The 14,201-nt window shown below is 31.8% G+C and overlaps 1 protein-coding gene across 1 annotated transcript in view; it reads left to right on the top strand.

Annotated features, from left to right (window-relative positions):
- The window catches only part of LOC145669878 (nose resistant to fluoxetine protein 6-like), a 57,972-nt gene that overhangs the window by 28,262 nt on the left and 15,509 nt on the right, over positions 1–14,201 (top strand). Inside the window, exons 6-8 of the mRNA XM_081738224.1 lie at positions 3,090–3,258; positions 8,327–8,520; positions 12,939–13,080. Of these exons, the coding sequence (XP_081594350.1) occupies positions 3,090–3,258; positions 8,327–8,520; positions 12,939–13,080 (505 nt within the window). The remainder of the gene's footprint in view (positions 1–3,089; positions 3,259–8,326; positions 8,521–12,938; positions 13,081–14,201) is intronic.

Here is a 14,201-nt window from a genome sequence, read left to right as displayed (position 1 = left end):
ATGCCATCACAATAGAATTTTCGGAGCTAATTTTGTATTGTATATCTGCTCATACTATTCACAGTTCATTAACATTTTGAGCTGTTTACAGGTTTCTTTTGAGAAAATCGTGTTTTTGGATCCTATTCATATAGCTTGAAAATAGAAGAAAGTACAGAGATATTGTAATGGCCCATATATCCAGAAAGGGCAGAACATAAGCTTTCAGATGATATGTAACACAGTAGTGTACAGACAGTATGGTTTGTGTCCACAAGGATGTATCTAAGTGAAAGTACCCGAAATCTTACGTCAATTTTTCAACAACCCAATACATGGCAATATCCTATTAGTTATGCAAACCATCAGAAAATCATATTGTTGGAAACCTCCAAAAAAAATTGTCACTTTATTTTGAGCAACGCGAATCATGCTGAATTCAGTCACGTACCGCCACGCCGCCACTGATATCTTAAAGTTTTCAGAGGGTATACGCTGTTTTCTGATCATCTATGATTGTCATAAAAGATATAGAAGCCTTTTTCTAATGAACACTGTAAAACGCATGTATTGGTTCAATTAAAATATAAAGGATACATTACTGTTCCTTAGTCTAAAAGCATTTCATAACATCTTCTTGATGCACTTCTTAACTCTTTGAAGCACTAATATTATACCACCTTTTAGATACCACCGTGCTTCAAAGAGTTCATCATCACTTCCAAAGACTCCCACAATCATTCACGGCACCATTCAATCCATTCCATGTGCTTCACTAATCCGTCCCATGGCTCCGGGTCCATGCGTCTTAAACCACAAATCCATTTATCATAAACAGACCACAACAAGGTTGGCATCCAGAAAAAGTAGTCCACATCCGAGGCTTATCTTTCTACTGTTCTCAAATAAATACATAAATAAATATAAATGAAACAAAAGTAGAAAGTACTATACGCTTTGAGGCAGAGGGTATACTCTAATAGCTAAGATTAAGCAGAGGGTATACGGCGTGTACCACCGTGTACCCTCGACTACAGCCCTGTATATATATATATATATATATGTGTGTGTGTGTGTGTGTGTGTGTGTGTAAGGGATTGTATTATTGTCTAATTTATCACTGATAGAACTTTACAGACATATGACTATATTATGGTGCAACGTAACTAGTGACAACTGTCCGTCCGTCATCAATATAGGAAAATTTAATAAATATTCATGTTAAGTTATCAAGGAGGAAAATGTGGGATATTGATTTTTTTTTTTTTTTTTACTTCAAATCATTCATATGCTGACGTCTCGAAAGGCCATGACTGTTTTCATTGTTTGAATTGTTAGATATAACGCAACCTCCCAACTTAGTCAATTCACAATTACGTAATCAATCTCAAAAATTACTTGTAAAATTACTAACACGTATAAACATGTTTCTACTTTTGCATTGTTAATATTCATTGTAGTGTCCAACAACATATGTAATATACAATATATTTTTCTGTATAAAGAAATATATAAAGGAAATAATATATAAAACTTGTAATCGTATTTAACATTTTGCCGCTCACTCCATCAGTATCAACAAATACCGCTGTAGAAAATTTAAGGCAATGAAGCGAATGATCATTATATAATTAAAACATTATTCACATTAAGAAATTTCTGTTCTTTTAATTATTTATTCATTTATTTAAGTTTATACTGATTTCTATACTCACATCTATCTGATCTCTTCTCGCATCTTAGACTTTACTTGTACAATAGAGAAATATCAATCACATCTAGAAGGCTGCTTGTAGGCAAACAACTAATGACATATTCGAATTATTACGCTCAAGAATAATGACACAAATTTGTTACAACAATGAAATGAAACACCCATAAATTAATTGAGCTGGTGGTTGGGTTAATAAACGTTAAAAACATAAGTAATTCTCGAAGTTAATCAACAATGGAAAGAGTTTGAGACTACAATAAAATAATACAGTACAATGTCAACAATGGGAGAAGAAACTAAAATGTTAGTTACTTCTTTCTAGTTAAATTCTTACTTTGATATGTGCTAAGGTTACAAAAAAATCATGTCATATCCATGCATGTGCATAATAAATTTTTGAAATTTGCCGCCTCAGATCATGACCCATGTTATATAAATACGGACCTGATATATATATATTTCACACTTTTATAGTTTATATTCGAGTAAACACTGCTGATGTTTCGTTTATCAAGTATTACTAAGTAAATAATACTGTAAATTACACATGTATATAACACAATTAATAGTAATAAATATTGCAGTTTCTTATGAAATTGCATTTAAGGAATTTATAAATTATACTTGAATAAATTTCAAGTTATGTAAAAAGTTTATGGAACGCATTACAATCTAAGTCAAGGATTACTGTGCTATAATAGTTCAGACGAAGAAAATTTTTCGAAAAGTCAAAATTTAAAGTCAAATAAAACACGAATTATATTTATATTTAATAATTATAATTTTTCTTCTCAACAATAACTTATTGTGGTAACTCAATGATGCAATGCCAAGGTTATCAAGAAAGTGACCTAGAGTTAAAATGATATTCAGATATTATTTGCTTGGTTAGTTGGTGACTGAAGTTCAATTATTTTTTTCTGCTTAAGACTCCATGAGACGTAGGCCTACAGCTTAACGTGAGATCCGAACTGCTTCCATCATAAGTCAAGCTTGGGTCTCTCTACCCTCAATACATAAAGAAATTATTTACTTAAAATATTACACTCTTCAGTCATTATATGTTCTGCCATTTTGTTTGAGTTCTTCATAATTTAACGCTATAATATGTTTCACTACTCTTCTTTCTATAATGTAGTAATAATATACTTTGTTAAATGCTGAAGTTTTTTATATTAATTTATCTTTAGCAAACTCGATTTTTTTAAACTTATCATTAGGAATAATTATCATTCATAATTTTAATGTTTTCAATAATTTGTTTAATGTTACACTTTATATAGAACATAGAACTAATACTATCTGAAACTCAGCTTTTATTGGATAATAGTTTAGACAATTACATAACTTAATAAAGTAAGTAGTATACACACTTTTTTTCTTTTTATTCTTTCAGACTGACTCCTATGTATATGGCTATTGTTGGCTTTTATGCAACTTTATTTTATAAGACTGGATCAGGACCCTTTTGGGAATCTCGAATTGGCGTTGAAAGAGATCGCTGTGCAGAAAATTGGTGGACCAATCTTTTGTATATTAATAATTATGTAAACGCCGAGAGTATGGTATGTTCCATTAAGTGCATTACTAAATGCATATAATATGTTATTTACTATATTTCTATTATATATAGTCATTATTTCAATAATGTGGTCTAATATTAATTTGCCGTTCACCGGTAAGAATCTGATTAAATCATCTTAATCCAATATCCATTATCAATAAGTAAATATTGATGACCACTAGGAGATGGCTTTGCTTAATTTTTGTACTATCCCACTTTCACCACGGTGTTGAAGGGTTATTACAATTTATAGTTTGTCATATTTTAGGTTCTGGTGTTGATTGAGACTCCCACAGTAAAGAATACTATATCAGAAAGTCAACTAGCAGCCAATAATTCCTTTTAATATTTATTGGATGATGTATTATTTAACAAAGCAACGTGTTCAATATATATATAGTTTAGTTAAGGATCAACTCAATTCTTATAACAGCCACTTTCTAACTTTACACAATATAAATAACATCCATTCATCACATATCATTATATTTATTTTCAATATTCATTTTCATATTATTATCATATTTATCACATTATTTTCTTTTTAGGGCTGATTTAGTAAAAAGACACTAAGCTAATCTCATCAATATATACATATATGTATCATCATCCAGTTAATGATCCCTTTATTCTGCATTATGACAACTAATCATTTTACTATTTGGTAGATTTTAATTTGTACTTACAACATTATATATGAATTGCAGTTGGTATAGCTTTGATGTTTGATCCGAGGCACATATATTTTAACGACACATTTTACAATAATCCATATTAACTCACTCACAAAATGTCTTCTTTACTATATCATTTATATTAGTTTGTTTATCCAATAACGATTCGAAAAAAAATATTTTCTTTAGATTTTGGTAAATTTTAAATCATCTGGTACAGACCAGTATCCCTTAAAACATTCTCAAGAACATTTTGTAATGCGTCGCTCAGCTATACAATAGCGGCGCATTACAGACTCCCCCTTGTCTGATAAAAAATATATATAAATATATATATATTTTTTTCATACTGAGCAATTTCATTAAACTTGTAACACTAGAAACTTGTAATCAAGTTTCTTGAAATATTTAGATAAATACAATTAACATAACATAATTAACTTGAAAAGAAACATTAACAACATTTAAACTTTGCCAATTGGGCTCAGTATTAAACAACAAACACGTACTATCCATCCTAACACCAATATATTTTTTTTCTTTTTCTTACGATGGCAGTTTCCTCGGTTGTCCTTACACCGACATCGTCCTCTCATATTAAATTTCTTCTTTTGCCTCTTCCTTGGAATCACGCATCTTTTTCTTATTTTTCTTAGTTTGTGCGGTTTCCACTGCTCCAATTGTCTTTTCATATTTCTTTTGTTCCTCCTTCGTCTGTAGCTTATCTTTTCCTTGCACTTCCGTTTCTTCCTTTCTTTCTTTCTATTGTTGTCCTTCTGTTTCCTCCTTTCTTTCTTTCTATTTCTACTTCTTATACTTCTTATCCTTTTTCTTTTCCACTTTGGTCTATCGATTACCTTTTCTTGGCACTTCCGTTTCTTCCTTTCTTTCTTTCTATGTAGGTTTCTCCCATCTCTTTCTTTTCCCAGTTTCTTGTTCCATCTATCATCCGATTTAGCTTTCCTTCTTCTCTTCTTCTTTTCCGTAAGGTTCCAAACATAATTTCGAGCTTTCTTTTTCTTCTTCTTCCAGTACTTCCAATTTCTGGTTTTCTTCCTATCTGTATATTTTGTCATAGTTGAAAATCCTTGAGATAATCCTTGTTCCAATTTTATACAATTGTTGTTTTCTTCCTCAGCAATAAGTTCCTCTTCATCATCTTCTTCTTCTACTTTAGTTGTATTACTTTCAACACTTGGTTCTTCAGCGTCTATCTTATCCATTATATGTTCTTCCTTGGCACTGTCTTCTTCGTCCTTTCCGACTTCTTTCACACTGTCTTCTTTATCCTTTCCGAGTTCCTTCGCACTGTCTTCTTCGTCCTTTCCAACTTCTTTTTCTCTGTCAATGATCTTGTTTTGTTCTTTTCTATCTCCAATTATCTCATGCCGAATTTCCAAGAACTTATTGTCGAGCTGCAGAGTTAACAATGAGAACTTTTGGTCAATTTTATTTCTTAAGTATTGTTCAAAATCAACGATGGTTCGATTAAATTCACTTCTCCTACCTTCCAAGAATTCTGAAAAGGTTTTATAGCTCTTAACGTTAGTTTCTGTCTTCATTATTTTCATGACGATACCTCGGATCACATCTACCGCTTCCAACTGCATTACTTTTCATCACTAGATGTTTTCTTTACTGCCGTCGTACTCTTCATCTACACCCAAAAGTCCTACGTCAACGGTCGCCATTTTGTACTAATCTCACTTTCACCACAGTGCAGAAGGGTTATTACATTTCGTAGTTTTTTACATTTTAGGTTCTGCGTGTTGATGGAGACTTCCACAGTAAAGGATATTATGTTTTCTACTATCCATATCAAACGTACATGCAGAATATGATTCCTTGTACTATTTACTGGATGATATTCAATAAACAACGTGCTAGATATACTTAATTAAAGATTAATTCGGTTACTCTTTTATCAGCCTCTTCATCAATTTACATATTGTTATTATTATTAACATACACTTATCACATATAATCACACTTATTTTCAATATTTATTCCATTATTATTATTATATTTATCACTTTATATTGTCAAGGGTTGAATTTAGTAATAAGGCACTAGGATCACATATCAACATATACATGTAGGCATCATCATCCAGCTAATTATCCATTACTCTGCGTTAAAAAAAATTATTCATTGTACTATCTGATGGTTTTAATTTTAATTACAATATTATATACGAACTACAGTTCGGATAGCATCGATGTTCGATCCGAGGCTCACAAATTTTAAAGACACATATTTTTAATAATCCATATTAACTCACTCACAAAATGTCTTCTTTACTATATCATTTATATTAGTTTGTTTATCCAATAACGATTCGAAAAAAATATTTTTTTTAGATTTTGGTAAATTTTAAATCATCTGGTACAGACCAGTATCCCTTAAAACATTCTCAAGAACATTTTGTAATGCGTCGCTCAGCTATACAATAGCGGCGCATTACATTTTAAAGTATGATATATATATATTTACATAATTTCTGTTAGCACTGAGGGATTAAATTTATGGGCTTTCGGCATCTATGGCCATGTTAGCTCATCATACATATGAGGGATGACGTCCGTCAGCGATTACACTACCCCGGGAATTAGAGAGGAAGAAAGGAGTGGGGAAGGAAAGAAGTGGCCTGGGACCATTATGTTAAGTACCATCCCGGCATTTGTTTAGTGTGAATGAGGAAATCCTAGAAAAAAATCACTCAGGACGGCTGGCCCGAAAAAACTGTTACACCTTTTCGATCGAGTATCCCCGCCGGGAATCGAACCCGGGACCACTCGTACCAAAAGCGACTGCGTTTGCGACTACGCTGCACTCTCTCACGTTTTGACTTGTTCTGAATTACTATAGTTGTATTTCAAATACAAACATATTTTCTTCAAATGAGCATTATTGGTGTTATGTGTTCGTTGGTCTTCTAATTTAAATTCAGAAATAACTTAAGGTCGGATATTTTCTGAGAGGGACAATTAAGGTGTCAATCGATTCAGTAGGGCCTGAGGAGTGTTTTAAAGTTGGTCTCATCGTTTGCTGACGAGTAGTTGCTGAGATATTCAAGATCAAAGAATAAGAGGAGGAAGCCATAGACGAATTGTGAAAATCGGTTCTAAAGCGTAGCGCATGCAGCAGAAGCCAGCACAACGTTGTGGAACAGAGAGAAACGGTCAGTCAGTTTTTTAAATGAAAAGTTGAAATACAAATCTTCCTGTTTTTTCAACTGTAAGGGACTCCATGATATGAACATCTTGTTATAATAATTGCCATCCTCAGTCTTTCCCTTCTAAGTAAAATTATCATCAAATCCTTCCTAGGCGGTATCTTATATCACAAATTCTATGTACTGTCTAACTTCAAGTTTCTACTTTATGCAGTTAGTAGTGTGCAAAACTCACTCCATATATTTTCTATCTGAACGTATTTTACTGTAATTCTTTCTAGTATTTAAAAAAATGCTTGTAAGAGCTTTTCTTTTATTCACAAAGGCTAAATTCTTCTTTATTGATACTAATTTTTCGACCTTATTCAGGTGTCAGGACTCACCTCCCAAACGTTATCGGTGTTGTTTTGAAAAAACCTTTATATATACGGTATATATTCGAAAAACGCACTTGTAACTAAGACTGATGTACGTTGGAAGCTCTATAACCTTTGTTTATAAAATGCTGATTGTGATGACGAAATGAGATTTTTACATAGAATAGGAAAATATGGATATCATCCAATGCATTTTACTGAAATACTAAAAACAAATAAATAGGAACGAATATGGATCAGTATTTCGGTAACTAGAAGACTTAAGGAAGATTTAACTTTAACTTCCCTTCTTTGAGTTGTAATTCTTTCAAGTAATAGTGTGATTAAAATGAAATAATAATAATAATAATAATAATAATAATAATAATAATAATAATAATAATAATAATAATAATAATAATAATAATATACTTCTAGCAAAAAAAGTTTGGAATATCTTGAGGAAAGCAACAAGATAATGTTGTGCAAATTTTCTTATACCATACAAAAATACAATCTAGAATTCGTTTGTTGGGTTGTCGATTGCTTACTCCAGCACTAGATATTGTGGTAATGTTTACTATATACGGTACATTGCTTAACATCATAAGATTCTAAACATTTTGCGAGATACGTTAAGAGAATTATGAATTATAATAGTATATTAATACATTTTCTCATGTAAAAGATAATAAGACTAAAGAAGTTGATCACAAATTTCAGTAATTCTAGTTTAGGGGCAGATACAGCGAACCAACAGTACAATCACTCATTGAAACACGGTATTATCCATATACTGTACTATATGCAGTATTTCTATTGTTTATAATATGGATATATGTTTTTTTTTTATATATATTTCAGTGCATGTTTCAGTCATGGTTTTTGACGTGTGATATGCATTATTTCCTGATTGCTCCTCTACTTGTGTATTTAGTGTGGAAAAAGCCATTCCCTGGGAGAATTCTCTTAGTTCTATTTTCCATAGCTGGAGTTATCACACCTATGGTTGTCACATATTACAACAGATTGGATCCTCTATTATTTTTGGGCACCAGGTATGTATAAACAAAAATCCAAGTCATATGAAGTAACAGAATCATGGTTGAATCCAGGTGAATTCTTGAAATTTCACTGATCTTTTTATTAAAAAGTAATTAATTATTTTTTTTAACTGTAAGTCTTTATATTATACATCGCAATAGTGTTATAAAAGAATATAAGAAAGTTAAACCAGTTTGCCTATTATTTTTTTTTATGACAATAAGATATTGTTATAATTGGACAAATAAAAAGTTTAATCAAATTTGTGTGTTTGAAAAAAAAAAACTTCTTAACGCAAAGTTCACAAAAGTAAGTATACAGTCTTGTCTTGCATTTTATGTGGTGTAATCAATTGAATTCCGTTTGCAGACAATATCTGCAGAAGTACTAATGATATTAACTAACATTTATGGATGCTCAATGTAAAGACATTCATTATGAGTGTGTCGTAGCTTTTGCGCTTCAGAAGTAGTCAATATAAGCGTTCAAAGATTGTCTTATTGTGCCACCAATTTAAGAATGCCATCCACATATAAGGTGTGGAAGGTTAGCGTTCAAACCATTGACGTACGGCAGTCTTCATTTCACAGCACTATAACTCATATTGAATTGCTCCACTATGGATCGAATGCTGAGGTGTCTGTTTGCACCAATAGCTTTAGATTGCATAATCGCTCTCAGTGGCAATAACATGGGCTTGACCAGAGTAGTAATTCTTCTCGTTCTTGTTCCTGCACGTCATTTCCGAAATATTCTTGACCAATTGAGAACTGTTGTTTTCAATACGCGTACCCTTCTACCATACACTTCTAAATCGACTAAACATATACACTGATTGACATCCTTCAGCAATGAGGAACTATATAATAGCGTGTTGTTCTTGTTTGGACAAGTTATGGATGCGGAGTGCCATATGAGCTGTTATTCCCGTAACGACAAAAAAATTTGGAATCATTACTTCTACTGTACACGAACAATGACATAATATACCATTAAAACTATAGATTCCTGTCCTCAACGAACGAGTTTCAGTTGATGAACTCTCATATTTTCTTTTCTTATGGCATTTTGTTTTCTGCACAAGTATTGATTTTGTTGCACAAATGTTGCATAGCGAAATTGCAACATTCCTGAAGTCTTTCACTACCGATCAAAACGGTGGGAGAGCATTGAACTCATTACAGTGCTTCGAATTCCACTTTGAATTGAAGGTCCATGTTTCATATAGCCTCGTTACTGAAACGGGAAACTAAACTTCAACAAATTTCGATAAAAGTCCGGAAATGTTTGCAAGGTGAATTCTTTTCATGCGTAAATTGTCTGGGATATAAAAATTTTCTCACAAAAAAAAATAAATAAATAAAATAAAATAAAATAAAATAAAATAAAAAATAAAAGAAATAAAAAATAAAATAAAATAAAAAATAAAAATAAAAAGGTAAAAGCCATACGTGTCAGGTGAACAAGACGCCCAGTTATGGTTGCCACATCATTCGATACAACACTGTTAGGGAGATTGTAGCGAACATTCCTTACAGAAATAGCAAAATGAGACTGTACCCCATCTTGTTGAGTTTTGAGTTGTAGTGTCAACATATTGCGCAACATGTCTAGATAATAATTATTACATTATGTCCACAGATCTATAAAACAAAACCAACCAAACGATACTTTCACTAGATAGTAAATCCAACGCAATATCGCCACGATCTGATCGGCATGAAATTGTATATCTACCTTTGGGACACTTTATATACTCGTTACCGTTTAAATTCAGACGGTCTAAGAGGTTTCCTAGAATAAGAAATACGTGTAGAATGATAGAATATTAATTGGTAAGCCTTTGGATAAAAAGGTTTTAGGGATGAATAATATCAAACTATATCTTGGGGAAGTAAGTAATAATCCCAATTCGATTGGTGCGACATAAGACAGGATCTATTGGTCAATTGCCGCGTGTGCGCGACGGTAAATTTTCGATTTCCTAATACTTATAGCGTGAGTGAGTTAGTTTTGCAATATCCTAGAATTCTTGATATAGCCCTATTATTTGTTATATAACATTCGCTAAATATATCAAGGTGAGTGTAAAGGCTCAACTATCGCCGATAGATGGCAGCACGATTCTCCTATCCATCCAACATATTTTGTAAGATGCGACAATATTCACAAGGATTCAATCAAATTCAAGATATGGATTTCGAAAACAAACTGTCAATAATCAGAGAATAATCCGTGCAGTTTTTATTTATTTATTTATTTATTTTTTCATTGTTGACAGCTCTTAATTTTACTCTTCGGAAATATGTTTCCAATAATGAAACTCTTTTAACAGCGAAACGAACAAAATACTAAAAAAACTTCATGCATTATTTTCTCATTATTGATTTCATTTATTTTTGGGCAAAATTTCAAAATCCATCCTTGAATTTGATTAAATTATTGTGAATGTTGTCACTCTCTACAAATACATTGGCAAGATGGAGGAAAACGTGCTGCCTCTATTGGTTAATACCACTTGTCACTCTCTACAAATACATTGGCAAGATGGAGGAAAACGTGCTGCCATCTATTGGTTAACACCACTTCGTTAAATTCACCTTAATGATTATATTAACTCATTGAAGCTATAGGGTACATACTACATAAATATAAAAGATTTAGGTAGGTCTTCTATACTTGTACGAGAGCTGCTGGAAACGTTTCTGCAAACTACTACTAACAGTGGCGCTAGCGTTCGGCTATTATAAAATTCAGAAAAATAGTCGTTTTTATGTTAAAATTATGTTTGATTGTTTGTTTACTTTGTTCATTTATTTTTCACAGTAGTTTCAAGTAGTTGTTTTCTGTTGTAATCGGAAATTTCTCGTGAACACTTTCGAGTAAAGATTTTTTATGATTTCAAATGTAAGTTAGCACTGAAATAATGTATCGAGTAACTTTATTTGGATTTTTAGGATGAGACACAATGCAATAGGATTGCGTACAGTTGGTTTTACGAATTCCAGCGTGGTCAAACATTTCTCAGTGATGAATTTCGTGAAGATCGTCCATTCATTGAAGTATTCCATACACTGACGCACAACGTTGCAGTAACAATATAAAAACAATCTAATATGTTACTATTTATACACGTTTCATACAATATAAAATCTTTCATTTCACTTAAGTTGCTTTTTTCTCTCTGTTCCTCTCTTTTTTCTCCTTTAACCAATAGAGAAACTGCATCAACATATACAAATCTGCTTTTGTAGAAGCACATAATTGGTGAGTGTTAAGTCTATCAAAACTGAGTTCATACATATCTCATTCAAAAAGAAAGTGTTTTTGGTGTGTGGGGGGAGGGAGAGGACGGGAGGGGAGACGTTGATTAACCTGTACAGTCTAATATTTACTGAAAAGTCACTCTGAACAATTTGGGAAAATTAAATAGAAATGGAAATAGTAAGTTCACTGCAGAAAAAAAAGGAGATTTGAACAATTTGTTAACAGGCAAATCGAAAACATCACATTAATATTTAATAATATTCATGATCCCTGATATCAGTTCCTAGGTAATAAATAAATAAATAAAATAAAATATAAAAATAAATAAAAGTTCAAGTTTGGATTAAAATCGAGAAAAGGCTCTCTGTATACAGTTAGACTTCGATAACTCGAATTCCTTGATGACTCGATGTTTTTCACTTTTCCTTGAACTCTTCATAACATTCAATGTTAAAATAACCTCTGTAAGTCGAAATATTTAAAAGTTACAACCTCGATAAGTCGAATTTTAAGAGTTCCATAATTATATTCGGTAACTCGAATTTTCATCCTCTACAAGTCGAAATTACTTCTTTAAGTTAAATTTCTCTTGATGTGATCTCGGTAACTCGAAGCTATAACTTCATACTTTTACATAATTGCCATTGTTGCTAATGTGTACTGTGACTGTGTTTTACTCATGTCTAGACATGAAAGTTCCCATCCTCCGCCTATTTCTAGGTCAATAACTCTTCTTCTTCCTTGGAACTTTTACAACTTCGAATTATAGAGCTTGAACGAGCCAGTGGCAGGGAAATAGTACTTCGAAAAACGTTGAGCCAATGATAAAATGCAAAATACCTTATGTAGGGCTAAAATATAATTACCAAACATTTATCAACTTCGATTTTTGTTATTAAAGTTTAGTAAAGTTTCTCAACTGATAATGTTGAAGGGAAAAGCAAGAAGGCAAATACTTGGCTTTCCGATTCAACGATTTGTTAAATTTCCGATTATTATTATTTTTATTGCGCTTCTGGGCCTATTGCCCATAACAGGAAATGTAATATTAATTAACATTACCTTAAATAGTTTACATGTGAAGAAAAACAACAGAGGTAAATATTCATGGTCAAATATTTGTAAGAAACAACATATAATATTAATATTCTTTGTTATTCAACAGGACTTTGGAAGATCCAACCCTAGATAAGACGTTTCAGTTAATGTATATAAAGACACACACACGATTCGGTGCTTACATAGCAGGTATAACTGCTGCTTATGTTGCTTTTATGGTAAATATAGGTGAAATGAAACTTCCAAAGGTAAGATATGTTTATTTGTTTATCATTAAAAATTGAGTTTCTGTGTATGGCATGATTTCAAAACTATACTCATCTTATCCTTTCTTTATTTGTAACTGGTAAGTTATTAACTGATGTCCATAATTAACTTTTTGGGCAAAGATTGTAAGGTGTACGTACAAAAGAAAATAGGTGAAACAACAGCTATTTGCAAACGATAATTTCTGGCATTAAAGATTGCAAACACAGTTGTTCGATTTGGGCACAGTTCACATGAACTGTGACTTTAAGAAAACCCATTCTATTCAAGTTTCAAAAATATACACTCAATCGTCTCCCTTTTGAAGTGACTGAGAATTCCATTCTATTCGTGTTTCAGAAAATATACATTCAGTCATCTTCCTTTCGAAGTGACTACGAAAACCCATTCTATACAAGTTTTAGAAATATACTATCACTTATTTCCCTTTAGAAGTGACTGAGAAATATGTTCTGTTCAGGTTTTAGAAATATACACTTAATCAATTACCTCTCTTTCGAAGTGATTGAGATACCCGTTGTAATCATGTTTCAGAAATATACACTCAAACAATTATCTCAAATAATTATTATATATATATATATATATATATATATATGTATAATATGAATTTTGTTAAAGTAACTTTGCAAACAAAATTTTAAGGTATTCACAATTATTAAATTATTTAACTACTTACCAACACATTTGAAACTAATAGAGAAAAAAATGTCAATTTTTAACCCTTGCACTACCTAGGTATTTCTTTGTAACGCGGACTATCAAGAGGGGAGGTCATTTTGTATCCATCTGTTAAGATTAAATATACCTTGCAAAAGAAACAAATTCGAAACTCTCACAAAAATATACATTTACTGAAGTGCACAGTACACGGAATAAGACTAATAGCTATTTTTTATACTAAGTAGTAACACTTCTAAATGTCAGTCACATCTACCAACGATGGGGGGGGGGGGGTCTTTGGTTTAGCTAAACATTAAGCATTTTTTTTTTAACAATTTTAAAGAAACTATTAGAAGAGTAATGACAAAAATATATTGTGATGGACATCAAGTACCGCCCGTTGGTAGTGAAAGGTTAAATGAGTTTAAAATGATATTTT

This window comes from Thermobia domestica, chromosome 14 (genome assembly GCF_964235325.1).
Source record: "Thermobia domestica chromosome 14, izTheDome1.hap1.1, whole genome shotgun sequence".
NCBI lineage: Eukaryota > Metazoa > Arthropoda > Insecta > Zygentoma > Lepismatidae > Thermobia > Thermobia domestica.
Note: the sequence above shows the minus strand (reverse complement) of the source record. Positions and strands in the feature narration are given on the sequence as shown.